Raw genomic sequence first — 19,616 nt, 5'->3', positions numbered from 1 at the left:
AACACAACAGAGCTTAACACTCCAATTAGTAAATAGAATGAGATGTGGCGGTGGTGTCTCCGCATTAATTTTAAGAGTTTAAATAATGAAATTAATAATTCCTAATCTTTCGTTTCGGGTATCGATGAAAGGGTGTGGATTGTGTGTGGTCTGAATAACATGAGGTGACATCTTAATATACAACTCTGTGATCATAATCATCAGGAGTCACAACTTATAGGTGTTTGGTTTTAGGTAAAACACCTATATGACTTTGCTTTTAAATATCTAAAGGCAACAGTGAAAATTTTCCACCAGGTTCCTGCATAGTCATTTGCCACTGCAGCATTATAAAAACTTAAATGTAGCAGCTCTCAGATATATGTAGGTACTGTAACCTTAGTATGAGTTTTTACATTTTTGCAATAAGCGTCCCTAGCGAACTGTATCAGAACTGATTGGAAATGTATGGGATACTCAACATCTATACATATATATCTAATTTAAGGTATATTAGTGGGTAGGTAATAAAAGTGTATTTAACTACATATCGATACCTATTTTTAAGTTCAAAAAGCGCAAGGCGTTCCAAATTAGGCCCCATCTGTGATCAGCTTCAACAACGACAAAGCACACACAGCTCGGTGTGTGATCATAAAAAACTGATATAATAGCACACACATAATTTAAATGTATGAATACGACGCGACATTTTATAGGCTCTACCACCCGTGAATTCGAAAACGCAGGCTTTATCGGTTCGTAAATATTCGCAAGGGTGGTTCCATGAGGGTACGTAAATTCGAGTATCTTTTGTTAGTTGAAAATGCCACGAATATATTTTTTGAATAACTGTCATAGTTGAGGACTATTCTCTAAAAGGGCCTATCATACGTGGTTTAATAGTGGATAACAATAGTCGTTGTTCTGAAGCTTCTAACTAGGATAGCGTAGGTAGTAATAGATAACTATATTTTAGTGTATAGACATGCAGTGATATATATACGCTTATATTCATAAGCGATTTAACTGTTTAGACAGGTACAAAATCTTTGTGGAAATGACTTATCTGAGAAAATCTTTATTCATAAATGTTTTAATATTAATTAACGTTTTATTAAAAAAAATATATCATGACTTTTAAAGAAAAGTTAATGAATTATCTTACGAATCAAAATTAATATTAAATCGCATTGACGAAGCAACTAGTGCTTGAAAAACTCTTTCAGGGAATCGTACCCAAACCTCAGCAGTTAGGAAAAAAAAATGTCGATTATTTTAATCGATATTAGACGCTTATTAGACCCTACACTCACAGCCCCACACTACGATTCCCTGTATCGTGGGTGGCATGGACACACACAGAGACAAATACATAAACACCCAGACCTAGAAATCAAAATTCATCATTAGAAATCTGTCTGGCCGGGGATCGAACCCGGGACCCTCTGCGTGTCAGACCAGCATGGTGACCTCTCCGCCACGCGGGTCGTCGGTCAAAGCAATTAGATCATCAGGAGACAATAATTCAACCCATAGATGTGAGCTTTTAAATTTCCTACTGATCCTTGTACTGTACAACATGTACATGTAGGTATGTTCATTACATGTTTTTCATTCAGTTCCTGCGCCTAAGCAGTGTCAAAATTATGAAATTATAATATCAACAAGTGTTTCTATGATTTAACGTTTTTTAATTATTTAATTTATTTGGAATTTGGTCAAAAAATAGTTGTGTGTGTGTATCCTTTCATTAGGAATCAAAGGAATATCGGGAAGGTTAATAAAAATCTGGTTATTTTTTAAAAACTGGATGATTTATTACCATATAATAATATATATTCATTATTGAAACAAATTACGTTACAAAATGTACACGTTTGTCTTAACTCCATAACTACAGTATTATTATTTCATACTTAACAGTTTAAAAAACTACATACATTATATGCAATTATAGTAGGTACCTTATGAGATACGAGTCAATAATTTATACAACGGACGAGGAGAAAGATAATTACTAATCAGAACCACTATCCTCGATTTTTCAATAACTTATCAATACAAATAAAACCCTTAAGCTATTGCCAGATAATAGGTTTTTAGTAAAATAATCCCAGTACAGGGTAAATTTTCCATTCGTTCAAGAGAACGTGCGTTACGCTTAAACCAACACTGATCGTCTAATATGTACAAGTTTTAGAACCGATTATACAATTGGTATAGCTGTTCCATTTCACGAAGACGACGCTCATGACTCCCACGAGCGAGAAAAATCGAAAACCGAACAACATCATCGGGAAATAAAACAGCTGTAACAGCGACAGTGCTGCCATTATTTGGTTAGCCGAAAACCGTAATTGTTTAGTGCTAAGAGATCCATCGGTAACGGTGTTTAAGAGCTTCATCATTTTTTGGTATAAATTGAAAAAAGAACACTAATAAAAATCAGGTATCAATGATGTAAAGGCCACTACGGATGTTGCAGTAGAAGATGTGGCTGGAACTCGATTAGGTAGAAAAGACTACGTCGGCCCAAAATCTTTCAAAGACTAGAATCGGAACATGCCATTAGAATGGGAAATGATCCTAAATAATGTGGCCTTCATATAAACAACGTATTTACAAAATCCAATGGTACAAGGAAAAGGGAGGGTGATCACAAAACAAATGATATCAGTCCCATTATAATGCTTAAAGCCATACAAATTAGCTTCGAAAGTAGGAAACGTTTGGCATGTTAGGTACTCCTTTAATACGAAATGTAAGCACACACAATTTTCAAAGTATACGTATGCAACTACTTTATTTTCCTTAACATTACTTGATAGATTTAATGGACCATTTTTTTTTCAATAATTTTTGTTCCTTACACATTTGATCAAAATAATTCTTATTTACAAAATAATTGGAATAAATTCAAAATTTAAACTCCAAAATCGTGGTAAAAGAAGCGAAGGTTATACTTAAAAGCATACATACAAAAATCACCTTATAATAAAAGTGTAAGAAATTATTTACACTGGTGGTCCAGATAAATGTTGTATTTGATAAAATATAACAATTATTAAGCAGCAGGACACAATGGACAACTATCCCAAAATGATAATAAAATGGAACGTAAAAAAAACTATCACACATATTTCTGTAACATCATTAGTTACTAACTTATTAATATTTATATTGTTACCCCTATTTTACATTATCGATTCATATTGTGCGAAGTTTTCGTTTGTTTTATCATTATCATTAACTTTATAATACCAATAATTAATGACAGCTACGTCAACAAACAAATCAGATACAATTATAATATGCATCCACTACATTTGACTTTGATATACAATACACGGTTAATTACGGTTTATTTCATAGACACCAATTATATCAATTAATTAATATTATTTATGTATTTAATGTAATGCAAATTAGGATACAGTACCCTATTGTTAGTATTTCTTATTGGGAACAAGTAACAGATTATTTGTAACGCCAACTTTATCTTGCAAACGCAGTAGAAACAACTTTGAAAGATCAATCCATTTCTCCCAACGATATTAACAATCGGGCACTATATAAAGGAAATATTCGTTGTGTCTTATACTCGTATAGTGAAGTTTGAATTACACGTAAATCTTATGATAGAACCGCTTATCGATTAAAACAACAACTGATAGATACATATGATACACAGATTAAAAATTACGATCAAAAATTTCACCTTTTTAAACATAACGAGAATATTATCAACTTTTCAGTTCTGTGAATTACTCACTAACATTTTTTTTTCAATTGAACCGTATTTATAAGACTTATAATACTTACGCATACATTATACATATTAAACGTGTAATATAAATATAAAGCCTACCAGTTGCTATGTCTTTGTCGAAAAATGTCCATCTACTATTATGACAAGCCGTTTTAAGCACAGACAGATGTGATTAAGTTCTTGATTCTGTATATTTTAATCTACTTGTATATATTATATAAAACATCTTTCGAGAGTATTGATATGCACAGAAAAGTAGCAAATAGGAATTAATAACAATACCTATATTCACAATTTCAGTAGCAAAATGGTTCAGCAATAGCAATGCCAAATTTAAATTCAAAAAATCGTTACTCCATTCATTCATTAAGAACTGAAGAATGGATAAGGATTTCAGAGGTCTAAATGTCGGTATGTTCTTAAATACAAGCTTAAAAATATACAGAATCAAAAGCCTAAAAGAAGTAGAATTTTGAAAACTTGATTCCACCTCAACACATACAGCTGGAATAAAGTGTTCAAACAGGAAAAGAGCCCGATACAATGTAGTACACAACATCTTTTTATCATAATATAATTGTTATTTTAATTACATACATAACCTACAACAACTAACTACGTCCTCTATGATATTTATTTTCTTTTAGACGCATATTATATTCTCTAATGTTTGTCACAGTTCGCTTTATTTTGACTTCTTTCATATAAACAGGTTCAATACTTATTTACATTTAAAAATACTTTCACGGGTTTCGTAAAAACACATCTACCGAAGGCTACGAAGGAAGAAAGCCTAAAAGTTTACAAGCAAAGGATCACATAACATTGTGGGACAGGTTACACCAAGGAAGGCTTAGAATAACGTTTTTAAATTTAAAATGGGGACTTTTTACAATCTAATTTTTAAACAAAACATCGAAACCCTGATAATTCCAATTATTGAAAAACCACAACAAGAAGCGCTAATTTATTATTATACAACATTAAATTCGATGTTGCTTAAATACTTGGGGTTATTCCTAGTCTCCCCACCAATAAAAATTGCAAAGACCAAAAACATACAAGTCCTACCAATACACCTCTAAATGTACAAAAGCCGTTGAATATATATTCCTACATCTATTTCAGAATTTGGTAAATTTCAAAAGTATCTTTCAACTACCGATAAAATATTATATTGTATCGACTGTAATAGGTTGACATAAGCAGTTTTAAATCTACCAGTAAAAGCAAAGATTTCAGTCATATAATTTTTACTATTAGAGGAGATTTTAATTCTAATTTGAGCGTTGGACTCTCTATTAGTATATTGCTTTTAATTGATGAATCCAAGTTTCCAGGTAAAGCGCAATTTAACACGTACGAAGCCATAGAAATAAAACCCAAGTGGTTAAAAGCGAAATATTCAAATGAAACACGCACAGGAAGTTCCACAACTTCTCTAAACTCGCAAAAGCGTACAAGACGTTTTATTGTCGAAGTTTGAAAACATACGCGATGATAAAAGTGATGATGATATTTCTGGCATCAAAACCAAAGATGAAAAAAAATAAACTTGATAGATTTAATGTTAGTAATTTAATAACAGCTGATGATACCATCTGCCATGTTGATATATGTTTACGTACACAGCAATTACAATGACAATTAGATCCCTTGAAATTTGAATCTTAAGCTGAGGTTATTATAGCTGAGCTTTAAATAGGTTACAATATTAGGAAACATGCAATCGTATTTGCTGGTGATGCTCTTATCGGAGCAATTAAGTTTATTACCGCGCAAATGGTATCATTAACTGATATTTTGATAACACAAATAATCTATAAAGGAAGCGAAATCAATACAAAATGCAAATCTGGCACCCAAATCATACTTAAATTTAGCGTTTTACAGTTTTTAAACAGCATCTAAGTAACCACTACGCGCTTACGAAGATATCTTGAGCATCACTAAAATACACATATTATGAAGAAATTCAAGTTATTTATTAGGCACAAATTTACTTTATTAATATACCGTCAATATATGTATACATATAATATCATCCTACAACACACAAGACAGTATTACTTACAGATTCGCAGTACAATAATGTATAGATAATGTGTAATTTATGCATTTCTTTAAAAATAATTGGATTTCATAGACACTCACTAAGTATTATACGAAGTAGTTTTTTACATAATATATTTATAAGAATATAATAATATAAGTAAAGCATTTTCTTTTATCAATTGGAGCACAACGGATCCCTTAATATTATGAACTATAGGGACACAGATATCTACAAATATTGATTCTTTATTTGAAACAGTATATTTTAGAAGGTTTATAATTATATATCTTAATGATTGAGGTAATATCCATGTTAACATTACCCCGCTAACTAACTGACACCATTTTCAATGAATTGACAGATTTTGCGAAATTTATACAACTTTAGCTTATGCCTTACTGTGGAATTCAGGATATGTTTTACAGATTTTTTATCAATACCAAAATTCTTATTTTTTGTGTGAGGAATTACTTTTTATTTAATTTCAATTATATGCCGAATATTTTTTCATCAATAAAATCATTCTAGTTGTATTTTTAGACATGATACCCCGATCTCCACAGTGAAGCAAATTATCAAAAATAGATAGTATAGTTTTTCATTAAAATTATGCCCAGTTCTAAAAATTAAAAAAGTTAGAGAAGCTAGCGCTGCTAAAACTAATCTATGCGATATCAGTCTCCACTAGAACCTTACAATTTAGAAAATCCATAAAGTAAATCACAGAGTTTGAAACAGCAAAACATTGCGTGAAACCGAACCAGTATTTTGTTCATACGAATATTATTTCCCTTGACCACCGTCCCGCGATTCAATACATTCCCTTTATTGATATGTATCTTTCTATAGACGTTATTATGAAGCGTGAAGATGTAAAGAAAGTAACGAGAAAGTTGAACAGTGTCCCTTCGCATCGATCCTGAGGTACCGTCGTAACTTTACAATTTTTTTTCATACTTTACCATTGAACGGATATAACCTTACCTTAAACAACCTAACGTATATTATAGCAAAACGTATTCAACTCGAAACACCTACACAAATCCCTCGCCGATGCTCATGAGTGAAACCGAAAAAGACACGAGCACAACGACAAACGGTTAAAAGCGGCGGAGCCGAGTTGTGCCCGCGGCTTTAAAAAGAGAAACTCATCACGGCAAGGGCCCGACTCAATCCAAAAATACCTACTCGAAATTCCCGCACTCCGAAATTCCTCCAATGTCATACCGATCAGCTTCCGACAGTAAAATTATAAATGTCGAACTACCAACTATGTGTGCATCAAAGTATAAAGTGAACTTACGTACAGTAAATAGAACGCAAGACAAACATGACTATAACCTAGTCTTATTTTTCTATTAATCGAATGATACATGTTTCTCTAAGACATTTGAACATAAACGTGACGACAATCGTCCTAACAGTACAATTGTTAATAAAGTAAGATAAAGGAGCGACATAGGATTGCGAACTTACTATTTAGAAGCCAAGTCGAGTAATGTACACGTACAGAATATACGGACGCGACAACGCGGTGCGAGCGTGCGGCGAGACCTGACTGGACCGTGGCTTGCTAACCAGGCGACGGAGAGTAAGACGGATTATTTACTGAGATGCGTCTGAGACGTGCCGTTTGGAAATCACCCCGATTACGTTATGTGTCGAAAGTAAACATTTTCAATGAAAGCAATACGGTTAAACGAGAACCAACTCACAGCCTATGTTATAAACCCGATGCGCTTCCACGACGCCGGAGCGTCGATATCGACTGAGCGTTCGCATTCTAAACTAAACGAGAAATCAAAAGAACCGAAGAAGAGCGCGGTCTCACGACCGGCCGACGTCGAAATCAAAAATTTCACCATCGAACCTTATTAAATAACTTTGTACATTGAATCCAAATGTCGACACGTCATTTTGGATGTAGGCACTCTCTAGGCGGGGCGGCGAGCGGTCGCCGCGTCGTCAGCCCCCGTGTGGCGGCTCGAAAATGAGATCAGTGGTACCGGCCAGGGGCCGTGGCGACATGAGCACCGCTCTAAGACGACGTGAGGTACGACGAAAACGTGTGGTCGACCCAATCTCCCGCCACGCCGATCTCGCTCAACATGTCCGATACGTCGGGCGTGCACGAGAATTCAAAATGCGACCCGGACGAGGAAGACGCCGTCTCGAACGACTCCATGTCCGTCGTGAGCGCCTCGAGGTCGACTTCGCAGTCCGCAGGTAGCGGCAGGAGGTCCGTGATAGAGTACAACTCGCTTAAATCGGCCTGCTCGCGACGCGTGTTGTCGTCGTAGAAGCAAGCGGATTCGGGGGAGTCCGGAGATCCGGCTGGCGACGCAGGGAGAGGCGGCGGGGCAGGCGTTTCGATCGGCACGCTCCGGACGTTAGTTGCCGGTCGCGATCGCCGTCTAGACATTCCCCTGTTGTTGTTGGAGTCGGCCCGCTGCTTACGCTTTTGCTTCGTCACGGCGCCGGTTCGTTGCGCCGGCTTGGCTGTCTTTTTACGCGGCCTGTACTTGTAGTCAGGGTACTCGCGCATATGTAGCTGCCTGAGCCTCTCCGCTTCATCAATGAAGGGCTGCCTCTCTTCGTCGTTCAAAGTTTTCCAAACGCGTCCCAGATTCTTCGATATTTCCGCGTTGTGCATGTCTGGGGTCTGCTCGCAGATTTTCCTGCGCTCGATCTGCGACCACACCATGAACGCGTTCATGGGCCTCTTGATGTGGTTGGGATTGTTCTTTTTCGTCTGTGAACAAAGAAAAGTAAATGTTAAATGGCGTTTAATGAGCTTCAGTATTGGCAACATACATCGAAATAAAACAGATATGGCGGGAGCAGAAAATCAGTGTTATCAGTTTAATTGTGGGGAGCGCGATTATTATTTCAGACATGTCCGATCTGCGGAGCTCTAGCAAAGAGCTGACTATACGGTATTAGTATGCATGACGTTGCACCATTAAGTCTGCGTCCTTACTATTAATGATATTGTTATCATAGGAATTATTATTATTACAAACAAGTCAAATTGTAATCTATTCTAATAGTTCGATTCAGGAAAATTTTATAACATGGACGCAATTCGAATATGTAATGGAGTTGATAATTCGATTCCTGCGCATTTGGTTCGTGTCATGCGTGACCCAATTTTAATTCTATTTCGAACGTTTCGATAGTAAGCAGAGTTCGAGTACTCTTTCCAAGTGCAGCGATGCTTCCGCATCTCGATCGAATGTTAAAAAACATTGACTAACGAGGATGTTTAAGGACGCAGGAAGTCATTATCAAATCATGTAGGAAGCGCTGAGGACGTTCCGATCCAAGGGCACGGGTTATCTCTATTTTCCTTACATCAAAGGGAGGCCGATAACCCGTTTCCACATTCGGGATGAATAAATATACATATATGGGTTAAAGAAAACTTTACTCCCGAATTCGGCGGAGACGTAAAAACAAGATCCCACTATAGGGAACATAAGCGAATATCTCCTTTATTATTTAAATCTTACTTTCGCTAAACTCCGGTCTCTCTGGTAGCGGCAAGGGGAAAAAATCTCGACTTTATATTTTTTGCTCGTCTTATTTATATTCAGGACAAAAAAAGGGTTTGTCAGATGGCAACTAAATCAAGTTCGGTACGCCCACTCGGCTCCAAGGTGAACGTAGGTAGGCGGTTTTTTGTAGCGCCGCTAACTTATTCAGGTTACCGATGTTATTAATATTACTAACATATATATTTTAGCGATCGGCAATATAAACATGCCTAAATATGCTCGTATTTATTATAATAGTAATGAATTACTAATGGATTTATGTAACTAGAAATATTTTGTTAAAATATAATTTATTGGTGTACAACATTTTAAGCACCAAACTATCTGAAATTTAAAAATTATTTATTTATGAATGATATAATATTTATTACATTATATCTAAAATGCATACACTTCATAATAATAAATTGTATAATATAATGTTGACTTACGTTTTACTATGGTTTTATATTATTATTTTATCTGAGGTATATGAGTTGTTTTAACTAATTAATATACGGAACTCAATTAAGCAAACTGTTTGGTCTTGAATGTTTTTGTCTAAATCCGTTTCCAAATTATTACTACGATAGGATATATCTACAAACTCGGCTGCATGTTTTAATTGCACTAATTTCTTTAAATTTCGCATTTTTTTAAACACCCGGAATATTTAATGGTACATATTTTATTGACTTAATCCTTGATGAGAATAACGTTAAGTAATGAACAAGATATAGACTCAAATGAAAACACCTACATGATTTGTGTATTGGTAATTATCAATTATAATTGGTTATAGAGCAATATTTAATTATAGGGCACGAACACGGAACAGGTATTAAAAGAAATATTATATATACGTAATACGTATATAAAATAGTAAATACAATACGTATGAAGATTATCTCCTATTTACAGGACACGCTCTTTAAGTCTATATATTATACTATTGGCCTTATCACATCAAAAGAAAAAATAAAGAATCTATAGAAAAATAAACAATAAAAGATATAAAAAATCTCGACTGCTTGTAAGTATTATCTGTGTTACTTCCAAAATTTAGATGAATCCATCGACACCTCATATGTAAAATCCGTCAAGCCGTTTGGGCGTGCCAAAGACTGAGCCATACATACATATACACGAAAAATATTACCCTACATCGAGTAAAAGATACTAAGAATCTAAAAAGAAAATATTCTAAAACATATTCTGAAGACACGAGACTAGCTTAGCCGTAATAAAGCCACGGATTTGAAACCAAAACCAATCCCTAAAAGTGTTCATATTACTGAAATCTTAGAGGTGGTATGCGACGTGATTAAGAATTTGAGAAAGGCTTTCTGCAAGATACGCTAGACTGGTTCTGAAAAGAAATTGCAGGTAAAACGATAATCATCCTATGTCTCGGCAAGGAATTGCTTAATCGAGCGTACCTGTAATCTAAGCAAGATCCAGTAAGAGCAGCCATTTATTTTTGCTAAGCGTCCTTAATGTTACATCGTTTAATGCTGTGTTGAGTTTATAAGGCGATTTTTATTTTCATGTTAACGAAAACTACTTTTAAACGCTCAACTGTTTCGTAGATAACACTACGAATGGGTAAGATACAAAAATGACGTTTTAAGATCAATATATAATACTACATTCATTAATTACATATATACTAAACTAATACATTGAAATACATTGAAATACATATTCACAACTACAAGTAAATACATGAACTCAAACATTAAAAACATTGCCTTGTAGAACTCCAAGCACACAAGCATATTCCACGCTCACAAGCGAACAAAGTGAATGTTAAAACAAAAACAAATCGTAAAGTGTAATAAAAAACAAACTAGGATATCTAAGCCGGTTCATAGTTCAAACGCCCCAACAAGGAACACATGCGCGTGACGTCAGAGCCGTATATGGCAGTACAACCTTCTATTTGGATCGTCCACATGTGACACGCGTTTGTCTATGCGGCGCAAGGGCGTCCAGTTCATTTCCTGAACGACATGTATCTGTCGAACGGATCTTGGATTTGACGCGGCAGACTTTTGGACTGGCTAGAGTTCAAGTACTTAGTGTTCTTATTTAGGATAAGTAGCTTTAACTACAGCCAAACAGACTTGATTTACTACAAACCTAAAAACCTTTGGCTACATTAAAGATAATTCTCAAGCTTGTGGATTGCCTCATAAAGTTTATCTTCATTACAAACCTGAATCAAAAGCGTGGGAGGCTGGAGTACCCTGATTATACAATTCATATACAAATTAAACAAGAGAACGTCAATAAACATCCTAATGAAAATTACCCATAACTTGTATTGAGATAAAATACATATTGTATACACGACTTTAATTCAAGGAAATATATTTCTCCGACAATTTATACTCCATAATTCAATCTCAACAATTTTCTTTCTTCAGCCTATAAAGTGAGTTAAATAACGATCACGTTCCAACCTTTGCAACGCTAATTATTTGTTTACGAATCGAAATGGTAGTCGATTATAAAGATAATGTCTTACTACTGACGAGTAAAGAACTGGATGCTATCTTCGATGAAACTTCAAACACAAAACTACTTTTAGCCATTAGTGTCAAAGTAACATTGCATTTAGTTAATCTTGACTTACAATTATTCTAGCTTCTATTGTTGCGACAATTTGTTAAAGTAGGTTGGCCTAAGTCAAAAATGTTCAAGAATTTCATTCGCTTTGATTCAAATGACCTTAAACAAACCGTCCATCGCATGTCGTTTGTCCATCCGCTATACAACAAGCTGCAAAATAATTGGTTGTATCGTATAAAGTATTGAGTTTCCGTGTTAATAAAACTCTGTTCAATTCCGGAGTTTTCGCCGTAAGGCCACTGATAAGGTTATGGTTGTATCTCAAAAATCGAAAACGGAAATCTTTGATCCTCCTTCCGTCTCGTCTTACGTTACATTATTGCCTTGTTTATCATTAATGAACAACTGTTTTTATTTTCATACGAATGTTTTCGCGAAATTAAAAATATCTGGTACTTCGTTTCCAATATAATTGAGGCTAATTGACCTTTCTTTTGAACAAAATAGAAAATGTCACTCATCGAAGTTGCCATTAATACAACAAAAAAGATTTAAGCCTTTTATGACCTTTACCAGTATAAACATGTTTACACAGGAATATTTATATTTCACTCAAATAAATATAAATGTAGTTACCACTGCTGGTATAGAGCCTTGAACGCGAGACCAGCATGTAACCGGTTTCGCAAAGATGAGTTACTGCCACTTCCTACGAGGAAGTTATACTAACCTATATGGGAACAGGTTCCTCAACAGATTTAGACAAACATAATTTTGCCGTGTTTCCGAGGCCTACATCGAGTTTATTAATACGTTGTCATTTATTTTGCACGAGTATGATATATTTTTTTCTCCGTCAACCTATCGAATTAATTTACAAGACTTGTTTCGCTGAAGTCATAAATAATGACGCCATCTATATTAAACGTGTTGTAACACCTATGTATACAGTATAAACAATATTATTCATATTCTCCCAATTAGGAAAAAATGTAATAACTCTATTTGACTACAAAAACAATAACTTATATTGCCTGTCGAGCAACTTCATTTTATTTTATTTCACATTCAACTTATTAACATTAATCATGTAAGATCTCATAAGTGCTATTTAGAATATAAATGGTCTAACTTACATAACCTGTAAGGTCAGGTAAAACGCTAAAAAATGGTCCTATAAAATTGTTTTTATTGATGTAGGTACATTGTCTAGACAGAGAGCAGTGTCAATAAAAAGTTATGCTTTTTGCGTATCGCATTTGCATTGTCCTTTGAATTAAGAGCCTTTGACGCTCTGAAAAACTACAGCAAAGTGAAACGAGCGTCTTAAAACAAACAAACTGAGAACAAAATAACTGCTTTGCTGAATTTGATACTTCTAAGGACCCTTAAATTCAGTCGAAAATGAATAAATAGAGATAAAACAAGTATGAGTGTTCATTTTAATAATCAACAACGTACTTGTTGACCATGTATAGTTTAATGTTAGATCTAGATATAATTGTTTATATCATGCGTGGGGTACTTACGATGAATATAATGGGTTGTACGTACAAGACAAATGTGTTAGCATATTAAGCGATCTCGGCGAAAATATTAATGAAGATGTTGACAATCCAAGTCCTTTTGAGTTGAACAAAGGCGATGGCGATTAGGCCGGGGCTCATTGTAACGGGGCTTCACCAGATGAGGCCTTTTGTGTTTGCTGATAATGAGTTACAATAGTCAAAATGAAACTTTTCAGGGTTCCGCCCTTGAATAAACCGGGAATTTAGTTAATTTATTCAGACAGTCTCCATTCCCAAATGCCTATTCAAAAATCTACGTTTAATTTCCCAACGATTAATAATTCATTCCCGTAAAACTAACTATAACAATATAACAGTTTAGATAAAATAAAGAATTTATCGAAAATAAAGTACATAAATAAGTAATTTGTGATCCAAAATTGAAAAGTTTTAAGCTATTGGTAGAACCCAGAACATTGGAGTTGGGCTTGACCGTTCTTTTTATTAAGCGAGACCCCTTATTACTGAAGCAATTTGATCGGATCCGTCTGAGAATAAAAATGAAATTTTTCAGACGACATCTTGCGCTTTATTGAGTTGGATTTCGAATCTTTCCTTCCTTTTGGAATTATATCTGTGTTAAATATCTATTTTTTCATTATTGCTTATATTGGGAAGGTAAATACTTGGAGACCAGTCGTTGCAATTTATTACAATTAGCAGCTTTTCGATAAATTATTGCGATATTATGTACAAGCAGTGGTCTATACAAAACTCAATCAAAATTGTTTCGTATCATTTATGAAACAAAAAAAACAAAATGACTTCATAAAACAATAGGATTTGAAACGAATTTATACCAGATCATATATCATAAACAGATAATAAAGATTTCAATAAAACTCCTCGATAAAACCATTTCCTATAATAGGAACATACTGCGAACCATAAGATAATGGAAGATGAAAGAGACTACTCTAAACAGAAAGGCAGACATCTCAATGGTATTGAAATGTTTAAAATTTACATGATTCGGTATAAAAGGACGTTGCCACAATATGTTAAGTAAGCAGCGTAAAAGAACTTAGTCTGAAAAATATACAGAACATTAAAGAGACTCATGTTTTAGTGTTTAATGGAAAGAAAGGTTAGTTATCTATCTTTTTATTTTTAGTAACACATTGTTTTTCTTCTAATTTATGACCGTCGACTATATAATTTGGTTATTAATAACATTTTCTTAATAAACGTTCTCGTGAGCTGTTTGTGCAGGATTTAAATGTTAATTACTACAATCTAATCTATGTATACTTTATAGAAATTATTCGGAATAAAGGGTGTGGTAAACTAAGTACCTACTCACTTAAAGAACATAGTTCATATAAGTGACGAAGATCAATAAGAACTTTTGCCTTTATTGCAATAACCACTTAAAAATAAGATTCCTGATGTTTATAATAAAAATATAACCACTTGGTAGATATAAAGAGGCTATTTGATTCTTATAAAAACAAGCTGGTACATAATATTGAATGAAGGACCACAGATAATACAGTGGGATATCGGCACACTAGGAAGAGAATATAAATTACTTATAAGTCAAGGATTGTAAAGTGCGTAGTACATTGACGTATTGTTTTATGGTTTGCACGATACTGCATGTACTTGAACATACAGGATTGAACTTGTCAATGTTAAAAGTATCGCTGTTTTTGAAGGTTATTTTAAACGTTTCTTTTTTATAGATTTTATTTTGTTTAATCTTGTATTTTTAAAGATAAATGTGATGTAATGAATAATAATAGGCTTGAGGCTTGATACTGACAATAAAAGACGTGATAAGCTAAGTATTGTTACTCAAAATGCCAACTCGTGAAGTAATCCGACGAAAATATTCATATTGTCAATACTGACATCTGAAATGATCTGAATACAAAATGACGCAATTATTATTTACTTTAGCAATATGTCTTACCGTGAATGAGAAAGCGATGAAGACTAAAAGTGTTATCGTTAATGGATTATAAAAATAATTCAAGAAATTTAAAATGTAAACGTTGTATTAACAGAAAAATTGGCGTTTTTTTAGGTTTACATTTGTTTAATAAAAATTGGCTTTGAAATCTTCGAACTTTAATGAACTGTCTTGTGACTTTAAGGTATTTATTGTTAACGAGCTATTGCCCGCGGGTTCGCTCGCGTTACGAAGTAATATTTTCATCCCCTATTTTATCCCCTTGGGGGTAGAATTGATCAAAATCCTTTCTTAGCGGATGCCTACGTCATAACATCTACCTGCATGCTAAATTTCAGCCCGATCCGTCCAGAGTTTTGGGCTGTGCGTTGATAGATCACTACGTTAGTCAGTCACCTTTGAGTTATATATATTTAGATTTATTCAATCATCTTAAATATCGTTACTCGATTGTACTTAAGCAAGTACTTAAGGTCGGTTCGTCGTAGGCGTAACGTCTATCCATCATTTTGAAATACAGGGTTACTAAATCAAATATTCAATACTTCTAATCATTGCTGGGTATTGTTAGGAAATTCCATATTCTATTCACCGAAATGATCTCCTCAAATTTACTCTTTGATATTGAATGTCAGAGATCATGCCATACTCTTCTATATTTGACTTAATGGACATTAATTTTATATATTATTATATACAATTCTCGTGTCACAATGTTAGTTATCGTACTCCGAAACGGCTGTCCCGATTTTGACCAAATTTTACATGCATATTCAGTACGTCTGAAAATCTGCTACTATCTATTTGTCGTACCTAAGTAACAAGGCATCACTCGTAACATTTTTTTATTTATATGGCAACACAACGTTTGTCGGGTCAGCTAGTAAATAAATAAATCTTTTGAAGAACTAACCAAAGGCTTATGATACTGAGGTGATGATATTTTTATTTTGCATATTCTCACACATATTAACATGTAAGACTACATTTAGGTTAAGCATATACGACCATATACCTTCAAAAGTTGAATTTCTCAAATAAATAAACAAGCTTTTAAATTAATTGGCAGGAAGTGTAATTTCCCTTGTTGCGAAATGTTTCCTGTTCATCTTAATTACCGTATGCAAATTGATCCATATGTTTCATATTGATTTTAAATCAACAATACGAGATTTAAAAGCCATTACTAAATATAAGAAGAAAAGTAGGATAGAAGAAAGTTAACAACAAACAAGTAGTAGAAACTAAATCTTAAGATGACACTCTGAAGATATCAACACAAGTATATAAGAGGAGCCTAAAAGAAATACAAATTTTAGCCGTATAATCAAAATTTAAGAGTTCACCTTTGAAATCACAAAGCGAAACATATAGGCCAAGGCTTATAACACTGTTATATGTAACATCACGTACGCTCTCGTGTTCAAAGGTTTTTATTCGGTTTTAGCAATAAATCTTTGGACGGTTCGGCGTACATTGAAATTCTAGAGAGGTTCATTTTCAATAACGGATGCTGATTGAATTCCTAGTTCTTATCCAAACAAGTAAAGGCCTTGCCTAACTAAAATATAGTAAAGATCTTAAGCTATCTAATGGAGCGAAAACTACTAATACATATTGTTACATACATCAATGTTAGAACGATTTAATTAAAAGCAGACATTTAGTAATATATTAAAATTATCGCTCAGTTTTTCGTAGTTTGCTATCTGAGGGCCGTTAAACCTTGTATTCAAACCTTGTATTGTATTCAAACCGTAGACAATTGTTGAAATTTAAAAACCTAGTTTGTCTAACGGGTGTTCAATAAGTCATACTTGACAATAATATTGTCGCTGCCTTTGAAATAGCTTAGACAAAATAATTATCTGTTGTTATGATCATTGCAGTATATTGCAATAGGATTAGCATATATTTAACATAATCTAGATCAGATGCAAATATTGTTTATCTTCCTGATGTTTGCAAGCACATTAGCTAAATCAAAGTAGGCGTACACAATGAATATATAATGAGAGCTATTAATTTTTTCTCATACTACCAGTTTTAGAAGTGGTCGTGAAATGCAAATCGTTGCTAATAAATAATTAATTTTCAAACACGGCGATTCCAAATTTGGTCTAAAGCATTCAACAATTTGCTTGCCAAGTTGTTTTTTGTTTCATTTTTGGGTTCAACGTTTTTGAAACCAAAAGGAGTATGCCAAGGTTTCTGAGGGTTCAAGGTTGCTATCAACCGCTGATATTTGTGGGACCACAATCCACCTACACGAGTACATGCTGTATTTAAGATTTGCACTTACATACATTTATTTTTACAAACAAACTATACTATTGGATCTTTGGCGCATACAGTTTTATTACCACTAAGACTGAGATTCTCTTAATTTGTTCCACTTTCTGGTTCCTGCACTAAGCCGTATAGCCCGTAGCTTTTCTTATACAAGCAAAAGTCAAGTGAAGTTTTTTTTGCTTTTTAATCAGATTTTCTAGTAGACTTTTCCTAGTGGACTTCCTAAAATTAGAATTCGTTTCAAACACAGAAGCGGGAATGCGTCATTATGTTTCTCGAGTATAAGATTACTCTGTTTGGGACCTATTGCAGACATCCACGGTCAGTAGTGGACTACACACTTCCTTCATTACATAAAAAGACTCAATCTCATCTCGCGTTACTTATAAATATAAATGTGCTGCAGTGACCACTTAATACCAGGTAGTCTAAACGCTCGTTTGCTTCTTCATGCCCATAAAAAACTTCAACCACAGACGGCGTTACTTGTAATAAATTATCGCTCATACATTATCGCGTTAGTAACACAAACGTACGCAGCTCCCCACGCCGTTTGCGGCGTTAAAAAATGTACACGCCATTTTGGATTTTATATCAGCGTAATGAAACGTAAAATGGCATACATAAAATTGATGGATGCCTCAAATTTGTTGCCGTTCGTACAATGAAACAATAATAATCCGCAGCTATATATGGCAGCGCCAAATTGGTAAACACATAAATGGGGACCGACATACATTTAAAAGTGACTAGTGTTTGGCTCGGGTTGCTTTGTTTATTCAATCAGTGTTCACTTTTATCACTAGCCTATTACTGTTCTACTTAACAGGCTGTGTTCCACCAGGCTGGTCAAGCGGATTGGTAGATTTCACACAATTATGACAATTTTATAAAGAACTATGTTATCGCCGCTAAAGCGATACTTAATCTTACACGTACTTTGAAACTTTATTTTTATAAAGGCTTGATTATTAACTCTTAAGACTGCATAATCCTAATGAAGTGTGTCCTGAATCAATTGTATCAAATGTTTCCGAATTTATCTTTTGTTGATAAAAACATCGAAGCGTAGGAAAATGAGGTTACTTCAGATAGAGAATGAATTAAAACAAAACATTCATATTTATATTTTTAGGCAAAGTATAAAACCACTATATTCTACTACGAATAAACTCCAGTACATCTAGACCAGTGCCTACTAATGATTTGACCATATTCCAAAACCTTTCACCTTTCTCCTCGCTTAAGAAAACTGTCACATAGCTCCTAACCTCAGATTCCCTTTTTCGTACTCCCACATTTAGAAACAACCAAACCAATACATATTCCCATCGTGTTATGAACGTGCATAGATAATCTGCATCCATGATGTAGGGCTAGTTGGCATTCACGTCATGTGCTCACATGAATAGACGATTATGGCGAAAAGGGGTCAAATTGACATATCTTTAGAAAAGGCCTCCTGACTCGTGACTGTTTTAAGGAACGGGCCCACTAGAAACTAGAAACGAAGCGATACAAGCGAGGATATCATTTGTATCAAATGTTATTCCTTCAATAGATTTGACACCAAGAGCAGTAAAAACACTAACAAAACACTGTTTACCACAAATCGTGCAGAGATTCACAAAATAACAACTTTTTCCGTTACAATGACACTGTCAGCGAAACATCAATTCCTATTTCCATCCCAATAAACAGAATTAGCATCAATAATTTGTTTCCTTCCGCGAAATATATTTATTCGCCTGTCATTTACCGTTCTGAAGTCAGTATAACACGCATTGGTTCTAAACGTGTACGGGCGATAAATTCTGCCGATAGTGTTGTTACACTGTCGATTTGAATTCGGGGTCAGTTGGGCCTATTCATCTTGAAGCTCGAATTTCTCTGAACTCTGACACCCTCGAACCGTTTTCGTTAT

At 34.3% G+C, this 19,616-nt stretch overlaps 1 protein-coding gene across 1 annotated transcript in view; it reads right to left on the bottom strand.

The window, feature by feature from the left end:
* Window positions 1-5,293: 5,293 nt before the first annotated feature.
* The window catches only part of LOC140752466 (uncharacterized), a 104,138-nt gene continuing 89,815 nt past the window's right edge, over window positions 5,294-19,616 (bottom strand). Inside the window, exon 2 of the mRNA XM_073086785.1 lies at window positions 5,294-8,559. Within this exon, the coding sequence (XP_072942886.1) occupies window positions 7,846-8,559 (714 nt within the window). The 3' untranslated portion in view covers window positions 5,294-7,845. The remainder of the gene's footprint in view (window positions 8,560-19,616) is intronic.

This window comes from Epargyreus clarus, unplaced genomic scaffold, assembly GCF_041222505.1.
Source record: "Epargyreus clarus isolate Ecla_fem2 unplaced genomic scaffold, WU_Ecla_fem_2.2 ptg000024l, whole genome shotgun sequence".
Classification (NCBI taxonomy): domain Eukaryota; kingdom Metazoa; phylum Arthropoda; class Insecta; order Lepidoptera; family Hesperiidae; genus Epargyreus; species Epargyreus clarus.
Note: the sequence above shows the minus strand (reverse complement) of the source record. Positions and strands in the feature narration are given on the sequence as shown.